This window comes from Telmatherina bonti, assembly GCF_933228915.1.
Source record: "Telmatherina bonti genome assembly, chromosome: 18".
Taxonomy (NCBI): Eukaryota; Metazoa; Chordata; class Actinopteri; order Atheriniformes; family Telmatherinidae; genus Telmatherina; species Telmatherina bonti.
This window is the reverse complement of record NC_136616.1, coordinates 38,602,753-38,624,037: the sequence shown is the minus strand read 5'-3', so window position 1 is coordinate 38,624,037 and position 21,285 is coordinate 38,602,753. Positions and strand designations below refer to the sequence as shown.

General features: G+C 52.1%; 1 protein-coding gene across 2 annotated transcripts in view; it reads right to left on the bottom strand.

The window, feature by feature from the left end:
- Positions 1–9,039: 9,039 nt before the first annotated feature.
- The window catches only part of LOC306769438 (disks large homolog 4-like), a gene marked incomplete at both ends in the record, with an annotated part of 206,243 nt that continues 193,997 nt past the window's right edge, over positions 9,040–21,285 (bottom strand). For both annotated transcript variants that reach the window (XM_079258043.1, XM_079258042.1), the window contains 3 exons: positions 9,040–9,146; positions 9,212–9,303; positions 9,378–9,487. In XM_079258043.1, the coding sequence (XP_079114169.1) occupies positions 9,040–9,146; positions 9,212–9,303; positions 9,378–9,487 (309 nt within the window). The remainder of the gene's footprint in view (positions 9,147–9,211; positions 9,304–9,377; positions 9,488–21,285) is intronic.

Below are 21,285 nucleotides of genomic sequence, written 5' to 3'. Positions count from 1 at the left end.
GGAGGAAGAATTTACTCTTCTTCAGAAGATTGATGTAAACGTGTCCAGGACCGGATGGAAGTGAGACGTGTGTGCACGTTGGAGAGTGTGTAGAACGGGGTGGAACCACTTCTCTAGACGTCTGATGTGGAAATAAAAGCCATGAAATGTCTGATTGTTCAAGAAGAAAGATTTAATAAAGCTACTAAAGTCAGGATGTGACGTTTCATGTTGTCTTTAGTTCCTGGTTTCCTGTTTTAGTTTGTAGTTTTTCCTCTTTAGTTCCATCATGTCTGCTTTCCTGTCCGTTGGATCCAGACCTGGTCTCGTTTAGTTCCTTCACCACACCTGTGTCTCGTTCTGTCCCTGTGGATTTATACACCTGGGTTTCTGGTCCCAGTACTGGTCCATTGTTTGTGTTCGCAGGTGGACGTGTCTCCGTCCCGACGCGTCCAGGTACCTGTGCAGGTAGACGTGTCTCCGTCCCGACGCGTCCAGGTACCTGTGCAGGTAGACGTGTCTCCGTCCCGACGCGTCCAGGTACCTGTGCAGGTGGACGTGTCTCCGTCCCGGCGCGTCCAGGTATCCGTGCAGGTAGACGTGTCTCCGTCCCGACGTGTCCAGGTACCTGTGCAGGTAGACGTGTCTCCGTCCCGACGCGTCCAGGTATCCGTGCAGGTGGACGTGTCTCTGTCCCGACGTGTCCAGGTACCTGTGCAGGTAGACGTGTCTCCGTCCCGACGCGTCCAGGTACCCGTGCAGGTAGACGTGTCTCCGTCCCGACGCGTCCAGGTACCCGTGCAGGTGGATGTGTCTCCGTCCCGACGCGTCCAGGTACCTGTGCAGGTAGACGTGTCTCCGTCCCGACGTGTCCAGGTACCCGTGCAGGTGGACGTGTCTCCGTCCCGACGCGTCCAGGTACCCAGTAAAGCAGAAGGATGGATTTTTATTTCCCTGGATAACAAACTGGAATGATTTCAGGAAACCAGGCAGCAGGTCTGAGTCCAGTTACATCAGGAGTACAGATACCTGGGAGTAATCAGATTACTCACATAATCTCACATTAGAGCCGCTGTTCTCCCAACGTGGAGAACGTCACGGTGAAATACATCTAACTCAACCTCCTGGGCGTGCACATGGAGGATGACCTGACTGGGCGCTGACTGGGCGTGCACGTGGAGGATGACCTGACTGGGCGCTGACTGGGCGTGCACGTGTAGGATGACCTGACTGGCCGTGCACGTGGAGGATGACCTGACTGGGCGTGCACGTGGAGGATGACCTGACTGGGCGTGCACGTGTAGGATGACCTGACTGGCCGTGCACGTGGAGGGTGACCTGACTGGGCGTGCACGTGGAGTGTGACCTGACTGGCCGTGCACGTGGAGGGTGACCTGACTGGGCGTGCACGTGGAGGATGACCTGACTGGGCGTGCACGTGTAGGATGACCTGACTGGCCGTGCACGTGGAGGATGACCTGACTGGGCGTGCACGTGGAGTGTGACCTGACTGGGCGTGCACGTGGAGGATGACCTGACTGGCCGTGCACGTGGAGGGTGACCTGACTGGGCGTGCACGTGTAGGATGACCTGACTGGGCGTGCACGTGGAGGGTGACCTGACTGGGCGTGCACGTGTAGGATGACCTGACTGGCCGTGCACGTGGAGGGTGACCTGACTGGGCGTGCACGTGGAGTGTGACCTGACTGGCCGTGCACGTGGAGGGTGACCTGACTGGGCGTGCACGTGGAGGATGACCTGACTGGGCGTGCACGTGTAGGATGACCTGACTGGCCGTGCACGTGGAGGATGACCTGACTGGGCGTGCACGTGGAGTGTGACCTGACTGGCCGTGCACGTGGAGGATGACCTGACTGGGCGTGCACGTGGAGTGTGACCTGACTGGCCGTGCACGTGGAGTGTGACCTGACTGGGCGTGCACGTGGAGGGTGACCTGACTGGAGCCTCCCAGCAGAGACTGGTCTTCCAGAGGAACGCCGGCGTCTCTGTCTCTGCTGAGGTCCTTCTGCAGATCCAGATCTTCTCACCTGTTGTTCAGTGTCCGGTTCTCCAGCTGCAGACAGGAAGGCGCTCCGTTCCCGACCGACCCTGGAGGATCTACACAGCCAGGACTGCCTCCGGAGGGCCGATCCTCCGGGGTCCCACTCAGCCGGGACAGAAGCTATGAGAGCTGCAGCCTTCCGGTAAACGCTGCAGGACAGTAAAACCAGGAAGGGTTTTCATCAGGACCTAAACGCTGCCAGTCTGCAGTCAGAAGTCACGACAGATTAATTCCATGATGTTTTATATCTGTGTGGCGATGGGTGTCATGTCATTCTCTTTTACTTTTGTATCATTATTACTACTTTTTACATGTTTATTTTTATATATTTATGATTATTTACCTCTCGACTTTATAACTTTATATTTATCATATTTTATAGTTTTTACAATATTCTTATATAAAACCAGCAGGTTGGAACGGTCTGAACATTTCAGTCACATGGTGTCGTACGACAATAAAAACAGTGAATTAAAAAGCTAAATTAAAAAATATCCAGGAGCCGGAACCATGAAGGAATCATCTGCAGTGCCGGGATCGAGTGGTGGAATGTCTGGGAATGATTCTGGGAATTATGCTCGGACTGATTCTGGGAGTCATGCTGGGAATGATGTTGGGATTGATGCTGGGAATTATTATGGGAGTGATGCCGGAATGATTTTGGGGTAGTATATTGAGTGAGGATGGGAATAATTCTGGGAATGATTTTGGGAGTGATACTGGTAAGGATTCTGGGAATGATGCTGGGAATGATGTTGGAATAATGTTGAGAGTGATACTGGGAATGATTCCTGGAGTGATGCTGAAAATGATTCTGGGAATTATATTGGGAGTGATGCTGGGAACGATGTTGGGAATAATGGTGGGAATGATGCTTGGAATGAGTCTGGGAATGACGCTGGGAGTGATGCTGGGAATGATGTTGGGAAATATGTTGGAAGTAATGATGGTAGTGATTCTGGGAATAATTCTGGGGATGATGTTGGGAATGATTCTGGCAGTGATGTTGGGAGTTGTCCTGGGAGTAATTCTGGGAGTGAGGCTTGGAGTGATTCTGGAAATGATGCTGGGAGTGATACTGAGAAAGATTCAAGAAATGATGCTGGGAATGATATTGGGAAGAATGCTTGGAATGATTCTGGGAATGATGTTGGGAGTGATGCTGGGAATGATGTTGGGAATAATGTGGGGGATGATGCTTGGAATGATGCTGGAAGTGATGTTGGGAGTGATGCTGGGAATGATTCCTAGAGTAATGCAGGTAATGATTCCAGAAATGATGCTGGAAGTGATGCTGGTAAAAATTCTGGGAATGATGCTGAGAGTGATATTGGGAGTAATACTGGGAATGATTCTGGGAATGATGTTGGGAATAATGTGGGGAATGATGCTTGGAATTATTCTGGGAGTAATGCTGGGAGTGATGTCAGGAATGCAATTGGAAATGATGCTGGAAGCTATGCTGGGAATGATTCTGGGAGTGATGGTGGGAATGAACCTGGGAGTGATGCTGGGAATTATTGTGGGAATGACTGTGGGAGTGATGCTGGGAATGATTCTGTGAGTGATGTTGGGAGTGATGTTAGGAATAATATTGGAAGTGATGTTGGGAATTATGCTGGGAATGATTCTAGGAGTGATATTGGGAGGAATGCTGGGATTGATGCTGGGAATGATTTTAGGAGTGATGTTGGGAGTGATGCTGTGAGTGATTTCGGGGATTATGCTGGGAATGATGCTTGGGATTATTCTGGGAGTGATGCTGGGAATGGTGTTGGGAATGATGTTGGGAGTGATGCTGGGAATTATTCTGGGAGTGATCTATGGAGTGATTTTAGGAGTGATGCCGGAAGTGATGCTGAGAGTGACACTGAGAATAATTCAAGGAATGATGCTTGGAGTGATATTGGGAGTAATGCTGGGAGTGATGCTGGGAATGACTTTAGGAGTAATTGTTGGCGTGATGCTGAATGATGTTGGGAAACATGTTGGAAATAATTTTGGGAATGATGCTGGGAGTAATGCTGGGAATTATTCTGGGAGTGATGCAGGGAGGGAGGCTGGGAATGATGCTGGGACTGGTGCTGGGAGTGACGTTGGGAATGAAATTGGGAATAATGCTGGAAGTGGTACTGGAAGTGATGCTGGGGATGATTCTAGGAGTGATGTTGGGAATGATGCGGGGACTGATGCTGGGAGTGATACTGGGAATGATTCTGGGAGTAATATAGGGAGTTAGGCTGGGAATGATCGTGGGAGTGATGCTGGGAATGATTCTGGGAACAATGTTGGGAATGATTCTTGGAGTGATGCTGGGAAATATGTTGGGAATAATTTTGGGAATGAGGATGGGAGTAATGTTTGGCATTGATGCTGGGAATGATGTTGGGAGTGATGTTGGGAATGACCCCTGGAAATGATGTTGGGAGTGATTCTGGAAATGATGTTGGGAATGATGCATATTAATCCCAGTATTCCAGCTGGTACATCCACCAGTAACTGGAGTTTTGGTGAATGTAGGACCCTCCAGGAGAAGTCACACAGAGGAAAGTCGGTGTGTAATGACTCTCTCGGCCTGAAGGGGCCGCTCTGTGTCCAGTCCTGCAGTGTGTCGGTCTCTAAGAGGTCACATGAAGCAGACGGGAGCCTCAACCAGCTTTCATAAGGAATTTATTTCAATAGTTTAATTTATAACTAATTTATTTCATTGCACAACGAGGTCGTCATCAAACCCACGGTTTCTCTGAACCAGGTGTGTGTGTGTGGGTGTGTGTGTTGAAGTCTAACCCATATTCAGCGTTTCTGTCCGTGCTTGTAAAAAAAAAAGACAAAGTCATGTGACCCCGCTGAGTGAAAGATGATGTCACATCATCAATCAGTAGATTATTTTATCATAATTCCCACCATGATCAGTCTGAAACTCCACCAGCAGCTCCAGCAGGACCACATCCTGGTGCATTGTGGGTAATGTCATCATCACGGTCAGACTCCGGGCCAAGCCCAGCTCTGCCCCGCCTTGTGGAGCAGAGCATCATGGGTAGTCTGTAGATGTCTAACTGGAGGCAGCTGGGGAAGCAAGGTGGAGCATCGACCAGACTGCAGCAGAACGGGATTGTGGGTCATGTGGTCCGAACAAAGGTTTGCTGAAGTTCACGGTGGGTCTACCGGCCAAAGCAGAGGAGAAGTTAGTGTTGTAGTCCAGACTGGTGTGGTGGTGGAGGTGGTTGTAGTCCAGACTGGTGTGGTGGTGGAGGTGGTTGTAGTCCAGACTGGTGTGGTGGTGGAGGTGGTTGTAGTCCAGACTGGTGTGGTGGTGGAGGTGGTTGTAGTCCAGACTGGGGTGGTGGTGGAGGTGGTTGTAGTCCAGACTGGGGTGGTGGTGGAGGTGGTTGTAGTCCAGACTGGTGTGGTGGTGGAGGTGGTTGTAGTCCAGACTGGGGTGGTGGTGGAGGTGGTTGTAGTCCAGACTGGTGTGGTGGTGGAGGTGGTTGTAGTCCAGACTGGGGTGGTGGTGGAGGTGGTTGTAGTCCAGACTGACATGGTGGTGGAGGTGGTTGTAGTCCAGACTGGGGTGGTGGTGGAGGTGGTTGTAGTCCAGACTGACGTGGTGGTGGAGGTGGTTGTAGTCCAGACTGGTGTGGTGGTGGAGGTGGTTGTAGTCCAGACTGGTGTGGTGGTGGAGGTGGTTGTAGTCCAGACTGGGGTGGTGGTGGAGGTGGTTGTAGTCCAGACTGGTGTGGTGGAGGTGGTTGTAGTCCAGACTGACGTGGTGGTGGAGGTGGTTGTAGTCCAGACTGACATGGTGGTGGAGGTGGTTGTAGTCCAGACTGACATGGTGGTGGAGGTGGTTGTAGTCCAGACTGGTGTGGTGGTGGAGGTGGTTGTAGTCCAGACTGACGTGGTGGTGGAGGTGGTTGTAGTCCAGACTGGTGTGGTGGTGGAGGTGGTTGTAGTCCAGACTGGTGTGGTGGTGGAGGTGGTTGTAGTCCAGACTGGTGTGGTGGTGGAGGTGGTTGTAGTCCAGACTGACGTGGTGGTGGAGGTGGTTGTAGTCCAGACTGGTGTGGTGGTGGAGGTGGTTGTAGTCCAGACTGACGTGGTGGTGGAGGTGGTTGTAGTCCAGACTGGTGTGGTGGTGGAGGTGGTTGTAGTCCAGACTGACGTGGTGGTGGAGGTGGTTGTAGTCCAGACTGACGTGGTGGTGGAGGTGGTTGTAGTCCAGACTGGTGTGGTGGTGGAGGTGGTTGTAGTCCAGACTGGTGTGGTGGAGGTGGTTGTAGTCCAGACTGGTGTGGTGGAGGTGGTTGTAGTCCAGACTGGGGTGGTGGTGGAGGTGGTTGTAGTCCAGACTGGTGTGGTGGTGGAGGTGGTTGTAGTCCAGACTGACATGGTGGTGGAGGTGGTTGTAGTCCAGACTGACGTGGTGGTGGAGGTGGTTGTAGTCCAGACTGGTGTGGTGGTGGAGGTGGTTGTAGTCCAGACTGACATGGTGGTGGAGGTGGTTGTAGTCCAGACTGACATGGTGGTGGAGGTGGTTGTAGTCCAGACTGACATGGTGGTGGAGGTGGTTGTAGTCCAGACTGGTGTGGTGGTGGAGGTGGTTGTAGTCCAGACTGGTGTGGTGGTGGAGGTGGTTGTAGTCCAGACTGACATGGTGGTGGAGGTGGTTGTAGTCCAGACTGGTGTGGTGGTGGAGGTGGTTGTAGTCCAGACTGGTGTGGTGGAGGTGGTTGTAGTCCAGACTGACGTGGTGGTGGAGGTGGTTGTAGTCCAGACTGGTGTGGTGGTGGAGGTGGTTGTAGTCCAGACTGACATGGTGGTGGAGGTGGTTGTAGTCCAGACTGGTGTGGTGGTGGAGGTGGTTGTAGTCCAGACTGGTGTGGTGGTGGAGGTGGTTGTAGTCCAGACTGGGGTGGTGGTGGAGGTGGTTGTAGTCCAGACTGGTGTGGTGGTGGAGGTGGTTGTAGTCCAGACTGGGGTGGTGGTGGAGGTGGTTGTAGTCCAGACTGGGGTGGTGGTGGAGGTGGTTGTAGTCCAGACTGACGTGGTGGTGGAGGTGGTTGTAGTCCAGACTGGGGTGGTGGTGGAGGTGGTTGTAGTCCAGACTGACATGGTGGTGGAGGTGGTTGTAGTCCAGACTGACGTGGTGGTGGAGGTGGTTGTAGTCCAGACTGGTGTGGTGGTGGAGGTGGTTGTAGTCCAGACTGGGGTGGTGGTGGAGGTGGTTGTAGTCCAGACTGGGGTGGTGGTGGAGGTGGTTGTAGTCCAGACTGACGTGGTGGTGGAGGTGGTTGTAGTCCAGACTGGTGTGGTGGTGGAGGTGGTTGTAGTCCAGACTGACGTGGTGGTGGAGGTGGTTGTAGTCCAGACTGGTGTGGTGGTGGAGGTGGTTGTAGTCCAGACTGGTGTGGTGGTGGAGGTGGTTGTAGTCCAGACTGGTGTGGTGGTGGAGGTGGTTGTAGTCCAGACTGACGTGGTGGTGGAGGTGGTTGTAGTCCAGACTGACATGGTGGTGGAGGTGGTTGTAGTCCAGACTGGTGTGGTGGTGAAGGTGGTTGTAGTCCAGACTGGTGTGGTGGTGAAGGTGGTTGTAGTCCAGACTGACATGGTGGTGGAGGTGGTTGTAGTCCAGACTGGTGTGGTGGTGGAGGTGGTTGTAGTCCAGACTGACGTGGTGGTGGAGGTGGTTGTAGTCCAGACTGACGTGGTGGTGGAGGTGGTTGTAGTCCAGACTGGTGTGGTGGTGGAGGTGGTTGTAGTCCAGACTGGTGTGGTGGTGGAGGTGGTTGTAGTCCAGACTGACATGGTGGTGGAGGTGGTTGTAGTCCAGACTGACATGGTGGTGGAGGTGGTTGTAGTCCAGACTGGTGTGGTGGTGGAGGTGGTTGTAGTCCAGACTGACGTGGTGGTGGAGGTGGTTGTAGTCCAGACTGGTGTGGTGGTGGAGGTGGTTGTAGTCCAGACTGGTGTGGTGGTGGAGGTGGTTGTAGTCCAGACTGGTGTGGTGGTGGAGGTGGTTGTAGTCCAGACTGACGTGGTGGTGGAGGTGGTTGTAGTCCAGACTGGTGTGGTGGTGGAGGTGGTTGTAGTCCAGACTGGGGTGGTGGTGGAGGTGGTTGTAGTCCAGACTGGTGTGGTGGTGGAGGTGGTTGTAGTCCAGACTGGTGTGGTGGTGGAGGTGGTTGTAGTCCAGACTGGTGTGGTGGTGGAGGTGGTTGTAGTCCAGACTGGTGTGGTGGTGGAGGTGGTTGTAGTCCAGACTGGGGTGGTGGTGGAGGTGGTTGTAGTCCAGACTGGTGTGGTGGAGGTGGTTGTAGTCCAGACTGGTGTGGTGGTGGAGGTGGTTGTAGTCCAGACTGGTGTGGTGGTGGAGGTGGTTGTAGTCCAGACTGGTGTGGTGGTGGAGGATTGTGGGTAATGTAGTCCAGACATGTGGAGGATTGTGGGTAATGTAGTCCAGACATGTGGAGGATTGTGGGTAATGTAGTCCAGACATGTGGAGGATTGTGGGTAATGTAGTCCAGACAAGTGGAGGATTGTGGGTAATGTAGTCCAGACATGTGGAGGATTGTGGGCAATGTAGTCCAGACATGTGGAGGATTGTGGGTAATGTAGTCTACTGGTTGTGACTTTAAGCCCTGAATAGACTGTGTGTTTGAGCCCCATTGTTTTATTTACAGTCACACAAGTCTTATGTGCACTACACACAAACGCACACGCACGCACACACCATCTTCACATCACATAAATAAATAGATAAATCAATAAATAAATTGGTTTTATAAATACTTCAGTAGCGACTGAACTCTACTCTCTGCTAGAGGATTATTCACTCAGCACATCAATCAGTCAATCCTGTCTCCGACAGGTGGGCGGTCGCCGTGGTTACAGCACTGAGCTGTAGGAAAACAAAAGGTCTGATCTGCATCGGGTCGCACCGCCGACCTCAGGTGGTCGAAGTCACCATGGAGACAGCATCTACCGCTGGCAGCAGCCAATCAGAGCCTGTCACGTGCAGGAACCCAGATGTAGGGGCCGCTCTGGTCCTCGATGACCAGCTTGACCTGGTGGTAGACCTCCTCGAAGCTGTCGCCCTGTACGATGGCTGAAAACACAGAGACCAGGATCAGCATCCGACCCAAACCCTCCTGGACGCAGGTGTGTTCTTACCTGTGAAGCACTCCAGGAAGTCCTGCTCCAGTTTGATGGCTCGGTCCAGAGCTTTCCTCGCCTGGTCCTCCGACAGACGCTTGTTCAGGTCCCTGCAAACATCTCACACAACTTAGCGTCCGGCGCCATCGGACCTCGCCGCGCGTCATCCACAAAACACACTTACAGGATGTTCTCCAGAGACCGAGGTCGGATGAAGATGGCGATGGGGTGGAGGTGTGCGGCCTGCAGCCGCCTCACCGCGTTGGCCGACACGTCCAGGATGCAGTGTTTCCCCTGGTCAACACACAGCAGACGGGCTCATCAGAACCACGGAGGAACCAAGAACTGGACGGATTGTAGGCTCCAACATCACAATGTTACCACACGGAAGGTCCATTTCTACCCTGCAAGTCATCTAAATCACCATGGAAACCAACAGTCCTGCTCGCCAGGGGTTTCCCACGGCTCCGTGCAGGGACTCCTGACACGGACTGCATGGAAACCCACCAGCTCCTGGCTGACATCTCCACGTGGTTAAAGAAACACCAGGACCTCCACCTAACACTCGAAGTTTCTTCTATTGATCACAGATCAATACGAATGGTGATGATGATGATGATGAAGATAACTGAAACCGGCCAGGTGGAAAGAAGAAGAAAATCCAGCATGTTGATTGGTCAGGACGGGAAACATTTCCTTCACCTCCAGGAAGGATCCTGGTTTTACTCTGGTGCTCAGACCTGATCCGCTTTTCTTGTGTAAAATGCTTTAATTTATGTTTTTATGGCTTTTTTTAATGTTTCAACTGTTTGCTGGTAGTTTTTATTTATTTTATTCATTTCATGACCAGTTTCTGAACCTGACCGTCTCCACTGGTCAGTGGACCACATGAGTTCTCCTGAACTCCTGAACCTCCTCTGTCCTGCAATGCATTACACACCGCCTACCTATACCTGGTCATCTGGACCGGTTCTACCTGGTCATCTGGACCGGTTCTACCTAGTCATCTGGACCGGTTCTGCCTGGTCATCTGGACCACTTCTACCTAGTCATCTGGACCGGTTCTGCCTGGTCATCTGGACCGGTTCTACCTGATATTCTGGACCGGTTCTACCTAGTCATCTGGATCAGTTCTACCGGGTCATCTGGACCGGTTCTACCTAGTCATCTGGACCGGTTCTACCTGATATTATGGACCGGTTCTACCTAGTCATCTGGACCGGTTCTACCTGGTCATCTGGAACGGTTCTACCTAGTTATCTGGACATCTTCTAAATAGTCATCTGGACCGGTTCTACCTAGTCATCTGGACTGGTTCTACCTGGTCATCTGGACCACTTCTACCTAGTCATCTGGACCGGTTCTACCTGGTCATCTGGACCGGTTCTACCTCGTCATCTAGACCGGTTCTGCCTGGTCATCTGGACCGGTTCTACTTGGTCATCTGGACCGGTTCTACCTGGTCATCTGGACCGGTTCTACCTATTCATCTGGACCGGTTCTACCTAGTCATCTGGACCACTTCTACCTAGTCATCTGGACCGGTTCTACCTGGTCCTCTGGGCCGGTTCTTCCTAGTCATCTGGACCACTTCTACCTAGTCATCTGGACCACTTCTACCTAGTCATCTAGACCGGTTCTGCCTGGTTATCTGGACCACTTCTACCTGGTCATCTGGACCGGTTCTACCTGGTCATCTGGACCACTTCTACCTAGTCATCTGGACCGGTTCTACCTGGTCATCTGGACCGGTTCTACCTAGTCATCTGGACCGGTTCTACCTAGTCATCTGGACCACTTCTAACTAGTCATCTGGACCGGTTCTACCTGGTCATCTGGACCGGTTCTACCTGGTCATCTGGACCGGTTCTACCTAGTCATCTGGACCGGTTCTACCTGATATTCTGGACCGGTTCTACCTGGTCATCTGGACCTGGTTCTACCTAGTCAGCTGGACCGGTTCTACCTAGTCATCTGGACTGGTTCTACCTGATATTTTGGACCGGTTCTACCTGGTCATCTGGACCGGTTCTACCTAGTTATCTGGACCAGTTCTACTTAGTCATCTGGACCGGTTCTACCTGATATTCTGGACCACTTCTACCTAGTCATCTGGACCGGTTCTACCGAGTAATCTGGACCGGTTCTACCTGGTCATCTGGACCGGCTCTACCTAGTCATCTGGACCACTTCTACCTAGTCATCTGGACCGGTTCTGCCTGGTCATCTGGACCTCTTCCACCGAGTAATCTGGACCGGTTCTACCTAGTCATCTGGACCGGTTCTACCTGGTCATCTGGACCACTTCTACCTAGTCATCTGGACCGGTTCTACCTAGTCATCTGGACCGGTTCTACCTGGTCATCTGGACCTTTTCTACCTATTCATCTGGACCGGTTATACCTAGTCATCTGGACCGATTCTACCTGGTCATCTGGACCATTTCTACCTAGTCATCTGGACCGGTTCTACCTGGTCATCTTGACCGGTTCTACCTCGTCATCTAGACCGGTTCTGCCTGGTCATCTGGACCACTTCTACCTAGTCATCTGGACCACTTCTACCTAGTCATCTAGACCGGTTCTGCCTGGTTATCTGGACCACTTCTACCTGGTCATCTGGACCGGTTCTACCTGGTCATCTGGACCACTTCTACCTAGTCATCTGGACTGGTTCTACCTGGTCATCTGGACCGGTTCTACCTAGTCATCTGGACCGGTTCTACCTAGTCATCTGGACCACTTCTAACTAGTCATCTGGACCGGTTCTACCTGGTCATCTGGACCGGTTCTACCTGGTCATCTGGACAACTTCTACCTAGTCATCTGGACCGGTTCTACCTGGTCATCTGGACCGGTTCTACCTGGTCATCTGGACCACTTTTACCTAGTCATCTGGACCGGTTCTACCTGGTCATCTGGACCGGTTCTACCTAGTCATCTGGACCGGTTCTACCTGGTCATCTGGACCGGTTCTACCTAGTCATCTGGACCGGTTCTACCTGGTCATCTGGACCGGTTCTACCTGGTCATCTGGACCACTTCTACCTAGTCATCTGGACCGGTTCTACCTGGTCATCTGGACCGGTTCTACCTAGTCATCTGGACCGGTTCTACCTAGTCATCTGGACCGGTTCTACCTGGTCAACTGGACCACTTCTACCTAGTCATCATGACCGGTTCTACCTGGTTATCTGGACCACTTCTACCTAGTCATCTGGACCGGCTCTACCTGGTCATCTGGACTGGTTCTACCTGGTCATCTGGACCTCTTCTACCTAGTCATCTGGACCGGTTCTACCTGGTCATCTGGACCGGTTCTACCTAGTCATCTGGACCACTTCTACCTAGTCATCTGGACCGGTTCTACCGAGTAATCTGGACCGGTTCTACCTAGTCATCAGGACCGGTTCTACCTGGTCATCTGGACCGGTTCTACCTGGTCATCTGGACCACTTCTACCTAGTCATCTGGACCGGTTCTACCTAGTCATCTGGACCACTTTTACCTAGTCATCTGGACCGGTTCTAACGAGTAATCTGGACCGGTTCTACCTAGTCATCTGGACCGGTTCTACCTGGTCATCTGGACCGGTTCTACCTAGTCATCTGGACCGGTTATACCTGGTCATCTGGACCACTTCTACCTAGTCATCTGGACCGGTTCTACCTGGTCATCTGGACCGGTTCTACATAGTCATCTGGACCACTTCTACCTGGTCATCTGGACCGGTTCTACCTGGTCATCTGGACCACTTCTACCTAGTCATCTGGACCGGTTCTACCTGGTCATCTGGACCGGTTCTACCTAGTCATCTGGACCACTTCTACCTAGTCATCTGGACCGGTTCTACCTGGTCATCTGGACCGGTTCTACCTAGTCATCTGGACCGGTTTTACCTGGTCACCTGGACCGGTTCTACCTAGTCATCTGGACAACTTCTACCTAGTCATCTGGACCGGTTCTACCTAGTTATCTGGACCACTTCTACCTAGTCATCTGGACCGGTTCTACCTAGTCATCTGGACCGGTTCTACCTGGTCATCTGGACCACTTCTACCTAGTCATCTGGACCGGTTCTACCTAGTCATCTGGACCGGTTCTGCCTGGTCATCTGGACCGGTTCTACCTGATATTCTGGACCACTTCTACCTAGTCATCTGGATCGGTTCTACCGGGTCATCTGGACTGGTTCTACCTAGTCATCTGGACCGGTTCTACCTGATATTATGGACCGGTTCTACCTAGTCATCTGGACCGGTTCTACCTGGTCATCTGGAACGGTTCTACCTAGTTATCTGGACATCTTCTACCTAGTCATCTGGACCGGTTCTACCTAGTCATCTGGACTGGTTCTACCTGGTCATCTGGACCACTTCTACCTAGTCATCTGGACCGGTTCTACCTGGTCATCTGGACCGGTTCTACCTCGTCATCTAGACCGGTTCTGCCTGGTCATCTGGACCGGTTCTACCTGGTCATCTGGACCACTTCTACCTAGTCATCTGGACCGGTTCTACCTGGTCAACTGGACCACTTCTACCTAGTCATCTGGACCGGTTCTACCTGGTCATCTGGACCGGTTCTACCTGGTCATCTGGACCACTTTTACCTAGTCATCTGGACCGGTTCTACCTCGTCATCTGGACCGGTTCTACCTAGTCATCTGGACCGGTTCTACCTGGTCATCTGGACCGGTTCTACCTAGTCATCTGGACCGGTTCTACCTGGTCATCTGGACCGGTTCTACCTGGTCATCTGGACCACTTCTACCTAGTCATCTGGACCGGTTCTACCTGGTCATCTGGACCGGTTCTACCTAGTCATCTGGACCGGTTCTACCTAGTCATCTGGACCGGTTCTACCTGGTCAACTGGACCACTTCTACCTAGTCATCATGACCGGTTCTGCCTGGTTATCTGGACCACTTCTACCTAGTCATCTGGACCGGCTCTACCTGGTCATCTGGACTGGTTCTACCTGGTCATCTGGACCTCTTCTACCTAGTCATCTGGACCGGTTCTACCTGGTCATCTGGACCGGTTCTACCTTGTCATCTGGACCACTTCTACCTAGTCATCTGGACCAGTTCTACCGAGTAATCTGGACCGGTTCTACCTAGTCATCAGGACCGGTTCTACCTGGTCATCTGGACCGGTTCTACCTGGTCATCTGGACCACTTCTACCTAGTCATCTGGACCGGTTCTACCTAGTCATCTGGACCACTTTTACCTAGTCATCTGGACCGGTTCTAACGAGTAATCTGGACCGGTTCTACCTAGTCATCTGGACCGGTTCTACCTGGTCATCTGGACCGGTTCTACCTAGTCATCTGGACCGGTTATACCTGGTCATCTGGACCACTTCTACCTAGTCATCTGGACCGGTTCTACCTGGTCATCTGGACCGGTTCTACATAGTCATCTGGACCACTTCTACCTGGTCATCTGGACCGGTTCTACCTGGTCATCTGGACCACTTCTACCTAGTCATCTGGACCGGTTCTACCTGGTCATCTGGACCGGTTCTACCTAGTCATCTGGACCGGTTCTACCTAGTCATCTGGACCGGTTCTACCTGGTCATCTGGACCGGTTCTACCTAGTCATCTGGACCGGTTTTACCTGGTCACCTGGACCGGTTCTACCTAGTCATCTGGACAACTTCTACCTAGTCATCTGGACCGGTTCTACCTAGTTATCTGGACCACTTCTACCTAGTCATCTGGACCGGTTCTACCTAGTCATCTGGACCGGTTCTACCTGGTCATCTGGACCACTTCTACCTAGTCATCTGGACCGGTTCTACCTAGTCATCTGGACCGGTTCTGCCTGGTCATCTGGACCGGTTCTACCTGATATTCTGGACCACTTCTACCTAGTCATCTAGATCGGTTCTACCGGGTCATCTGGACTGGTTCTACCTAGTCATCTGGACCGGTTCTACCTGATATTATGGACCGGTTCTACCTAGTCATCTGGACCGGTTCTACCTGGTCATCTGGAACGGTTCTACCTAGTTATCTGGACATCTTCTACCTAGTCATCTGGACCGGTTCTACCTAGTCATCTGGACTGGTTCTACCTGGTCATCTGGACCACTTCTACCTAGTTATCTGGACCGGTTCTACCTGGTCATCTGGACCGGTTCTACCTCGTCATCTAGACCGGTTCTGCCTGGTCATCTGGACCGGTTCTACCTGTTCATCTGGACCACTTCTACCTAGTCATCTGGACCGGTTCTACCTGGTCAACTGGACCACTTCTACCTAGTCATCTGGACCGGTTCTACCTGGTTATCTGGACCGGTTCTACCTAGTCATCTGGACCGGTTCTACTTGGTCATCTGGACCACTTCTACCTAGTCATCTGGACCGGTTCTACTTGGTCATCTGGACCGGTTCTACCTGGTCATCTGGACCGGTTCTACCTATTCATCTGGACCGGTTCTACCTAGTCATCTGGACCATTTCTACCTAGTCATCTGGACCGGTTCTACCTGGTCCTCTGGGCCGGTTCTTCCTAGTCATCTGGACCACTTCTACCTAGTCATCTGGACCACTTCTACCTAGTCATCTAGACCGGTTCTGCCTGGTTATCTGGACCACTTCTACCTGGTCATATGGACCGGTTCTACCTGGTCATCTGGACCACTTCTACCTAGTCATCTGGACCGGTTCTACCTGGTCATCTGGACCGGTTCTACCTAGTCATCTGGACCGGTTCTACCTAGTCATCTGGACCACTTCTAACTAGTCATCTGGACCGGTTCTACCTGGTCATCTGGACCGGTTCTACCTGGTCATCTGGACCGGTTCTACCTGATATTCTGGACCGGTTCTACCTGGTCATCTGGACCTGGTTCTACCTAGTCAGCTGGACCGGTTCTACCTAGTCATCTGGACTGGTTCTACCTGATATTTTGGACCGGTTCTACCTGGTCATCTGGACCGGTTCTACCTAGTTATCTGGACCAGTTCTACTTAGTCATCTGGACCGGTTCTACCTGATACTCTGGACCACTTCTACCTAGTCATCTGGACCGGTTCTACCGAGTAATCTGGACCGGTTCTACCTGGTCATCTGGACCGGCTCTACCTAGTCATCTGGACCACTTCTACCTAGTCATCTGGACCGGTTCTACCTAGTCATCTGGACCTCTTCTACCGAGTAATCTGGACCGGTTCTACCTAGTCATCTGGACCGGTTCTACCTGGTCATCTGGACCACTTCTACCTAGTCATCTGGACCGGTTCTACCTAGTCATCTGGACCGGTTCTACCTGGTCATCTGGACCTTTTCTACCTATTCATCTGGACCGGTTCTACCTAGTCATCTGGACCGGTTCTACCTGGTCAACTGGACCACTTCTACCTAGTCATCTGGACCGGTTCTACCTGGTTATCTGGACCACTTCTACCTAGTCATCTTGACCGGTTCTACCTGGTCATCTGGACCGGTTCTACCTGGTCATCTGGACCTCTTCTACCTAGTCATCTGTACCGGTTCTACCTGGTCATCTGGACCGGTTCTACCTAGTCATCTGGACCACTTCTACCTAGTCATCTGGACCGGTTCTAACGAGTAATCTGGACCGGTTCTACCTAGTCATCAGGACCGGTTCTACCTGATCATCTGGACCGGTTCTACCTGGTCATCTGGACCACTTCTACCTAGTCATCTGGACCGGTTCTACCTAGTCATCTGGACCGGTTCTGCCTGGTCATCTGGACCGGTTCTACCTGATATTCTGGACCGGTTCTACCTAGTCATCTGGATCGGTTCTACCGGGTCATCTGGACCGGTTCTACCTAGTCATCTGGACCGGTTCTACCTGATATTATGGACCGGTTCTACCTAGTCATCTGGACCGGTTCTACCTGGTCATCTGGACCGGGTCTACCTAGTCATCTGGACTGGTTCTACCTAGTCATCTGGACCACTTCTACCTAGTCATCTGGACCGGTTCTACCTGGTCATCTGGACCGGTTCTACCTAGTCATCTGGACCGGTTCTACCTGGTCATCTGGACCGGTTCTACCTAGTCATCTGGACCGGTTCTACCTAGTCATCTGGACCGGTTCTACCTGGTCAACTGGACCACTTCTACCTAGTCATCATGACCGGTTCTACCTGGTTATCTGGACCACTTCTACCTAGTCATCTGGACCGGCTCTACCTGGTCATCTGGACCGGTTCTACCTGGTCATCTGGACCTCTTCTACCTAGTCATCTGTACCGGTTCTACCTGGTCATCTGGACCGGTTCTACCTAGTCATCTGGACCACTTCTACCTAGTCATCTGGACCGGTTCTACCGAGTAATCTGGACCGGTTCTACCTAGTCATCAGGACCGGTTCTACCTGGTCATCTGGACTGGTTCTACCTGGTCATCTGGACCACTTCTACCTAGTCATCTGGACCGGTTCTACCTAGTCATCTGGACCACTTCTACCTAGTCATCTGGACCGGTTCTACCTAGTCATCTGGACCGGTTCTACCTGGTCATCTGGACCGGTTATACCTGGTCATCTGGACCACTTCTACCTAGTCATCTGGACCGGTTATACCTGGTCATCTGGACCACTTCTACCTAGTCATCTGGACCGGTTCTACCTGGTCATCTGGACCGGTTCTACCGAGTAATCTGGACCGGTTCTACCTAGTCATCAGGACCGGTTCTACCTGGTCATCTGGACCGGTTCTACCTGGCCATCTGGACCACTTCTACCTAGTCATCTGGACCGGTTCTACCTAGTCATCTGGACCACTTTTACCTAGTCATCTGGACCGGTTCTAACGAGTAATCTGGACCGGTTCTACCTAGTCATCTGGACCGGTTCTACCTGGTCATCTGGACCGGTTCTACCTGGTCATCTGGACCACTTCTACCTAGTCATCTGGACCGGTTATACCTGGTCATCTGGACCACTTCTACCTAGTCATCTGGACCGGTTCTACCTGGTCATCTGGACCGGTTCTACATAGTCATCTGGACCACTTCTACCTGGTCATCTGGACCGGTTCTACCTGGTCATCTGGACCACTTCTACCTAGTCATCTGGACCGGTTCTACCTGGTCATCTGGACCGGTTCTACCTAGTCATCTGGACCACTTCTACCTAGTCATCTGGACCGGTTCTACCTGGTCATCTGGACCGGTTCTACCTAGTCATCTGGACCGGTTTTACCTGGTCATCTGGACCGGTTCTACCTAGTCATCTGGACAACTTCTACCTAGTCATCTGGACCGGTTCTACCTAGTTATCTGGACCACTTCTACCTAGTCATCTGGACCGGTTCTACCTAGTCATCTGGACCGGTTCTGCCTGGTCATCTGGACCGGTTCTGCCTGGTCATCTGGACCGGTTCTACCTGATATTCTGGACCGGTTCTACCTAGTCATCTGGATCGGTTCTACCGGGTCATCTGGACTGGTTCTACCTAGTCATCTGGACCGGTTCTACCTGATATTATGGACCGGTTCTACCTAGTCATCTGGACCGGTTCTACCTGGTCATCTGGACCGGTTCTACCTGGTCATCTGGACCACTTCTACCTAGTCATCTGGACCGGTTCTACCTGGTCATCTGGAACGGTTCTACCTAGTTATCTGGACATCTTCTACCTAGTCATCTGGACCGGTTCTACCTAGTCATCTGGACTGGTTCTACCTGGTCATCTGGACCACTTCTACCTAGTCATCTGGACCGGTTCTACCTGGTCATCTGGACCGGTTCTACCTCGTCATCTAGACCGGTTCTGCCTGGTCATCTGGACCGGTTCTACCTGGTCATCTGGACCACTTCTACCTAGTCATCTGGACCGGTTCTACCTGGTCAACTGGACCACTTCTACCTAGTCATCTGGACCGGTTCTACCTGGTTATCTGGACCGGTTCTACCTAGTCTTCTGGACCGGTTCTGCCTGGTCATCTGGACCGGTTCTACCTGATATTCTGGACCGGTTCTACCTAGTCATCTGGATCGGTTCTACCGGGTCATCTGGACCAGTTCTACCTAGTCATCTGGACCGGTTCTACCTTATGTTATGGACCGGTTCTACCTAGTCATCTGGACCGGTTCTACCTTGTCATCTGGACCGGTTCTACCTGGTCATCTGGACCACTTCTACCTAGTCATCTGGACCGGTTCTACCTGGTCATCTGGAACGGTTCTACCTAGTTATCTGGACATCTTCTACCTAGTCATCTGGACCGGTTCTACCTAGTCATCTGGACTGGTTCTACCTGGTCATCTGGACCACTTCTACCTAGTCATTTGGACCGGTTCTACCTGGTCATCTGGACCGGTTCTACCTGGTCATCTGGACCACTTCTACCTAGTCATCTGGACCGGTTCTACCTGGTCAACTGGACCACTTCTACCTAGTCATCTGGACCGGTTCTACCTGGTTATCTGGACCGGTTCTACCTAGTCATCTGGACCGGTTCTACCTGGTCATCTGGACCACTTCTACCTAGTCATCTGGACCGGTTCTACCTGGTCATCTGGACTGGTTCTACCTCGTCATCTAGACCGGTTCTGCCTGGTCATCTGGACCGGTTCTACCTGGTCATCTGGACCACTTCTACCTAGTCATCTGGACCGGTTCTACCTGGTCAACTGGACCACTTCTACCTAGTCATCTGGACCGGTTCTACCTGGTTATCTGGACCACTTCTACCTAGTCATCTGGACCGGTTCTACCTGGTCATCTGGACTGGTTCTACTTGGTCATCTAGACCACTTCTACCTAGTCATCTGGACCGGTTCTACCTGGTCATCTGGACCGGTTCTACCTGGTCATCTGGACCATTTCTACCTAGTCATCTGGACCGGTTCTACCGAGTAATCTGGACTGGTTCTACCTGGTCATCTGGACCACTTCTACCTAGTCATATGGACCGGTTCTACCTGGTCATCTGGACCGGTTCTACCTGGTCATCTGGACAACTTCTACCTAGTCACCTGGACCGGTTCTACCTGGTCAACTGGACCACTTCTACCTAGTCATCTGGACCGGTTCTACCTGGTTATCTGGACCGGTTCTACCTAGTCATCTGGACCGGTTCTACCTGGTCATCTGGACCACTTCTACCTAGTCATCTGGACCGGTTCTACCTGGTCATCTGGACCACTTCTATCTAGTCATCTGGACCGGTTCTACCTGGTCATCTGGACTGGTTCTACCTCGTCATCTGGACCGGTTCTACCTGGTCATCTGGACCACTTCTACCTAGTCATCTGGACCGGTTCTACCTGGTCAACTGGACCACTTCTACCTAGTCATCTGGACCGGTTCTACCTGGTTATCTGGACCACTTCTACCTAGTCATCTGGACCGGTTCTACCTGGTCATCTGGACTGGTTCTACTTGGTCATCTAGACCACTTCTACCTAGTCATCTGGACCGGTTCTACCTGGTCATCTGGACCGGTTCTACGTAGTCATCTGGACCACTTCTACCTAGTCATCTGGACCGGTTCTACCTGGTCATCTGGACTGGTTCTACCTAGTCATCTGGATCGGTTCTACCGGGTCATCTGGACTGGTTCTACCTAGTCATCTGGACCGGTTCTACCTGATATTATGGACCGGTTCTACCTAGTCATCTGGACCGGTTCTACCTGGTCATCTGGAACGGTTCTACCTAGTTATCTGGACATCTTCTACCTAGTCATCTGGACCGGATCTACCTAGTCATCTGGACTGGTTCTACCTGGTCATCTGGACCACTTCTACCTAGTCATCTGGACCGGTTCTACCTGGTCATCTGGACCGGTTCTACCTCGTCATCTAGACCGGTTCTGCCTGGTCATCTGGACCGGTTCTACCTGGTCATCTGGACCACTTCTACCTAGTCATCTGGACCGGTTCTACCTGGTCAACTGGACCACTTCTACCTAGTCATCTGGACCGGTTCTACCTGGTTATCTGGACCGGTTCTACCTAGTCTTCTGGACCGGTTCTGCCTGGTCATCTGGACCGGTTCTACCTGATATTCTGGACCGGTTCTACCTAGTCATCTGGATCGGTTCCACCGGGTCATCTGGACCAGTTCTACCTAGTCATCTGGACCGGTTCTACCTTGT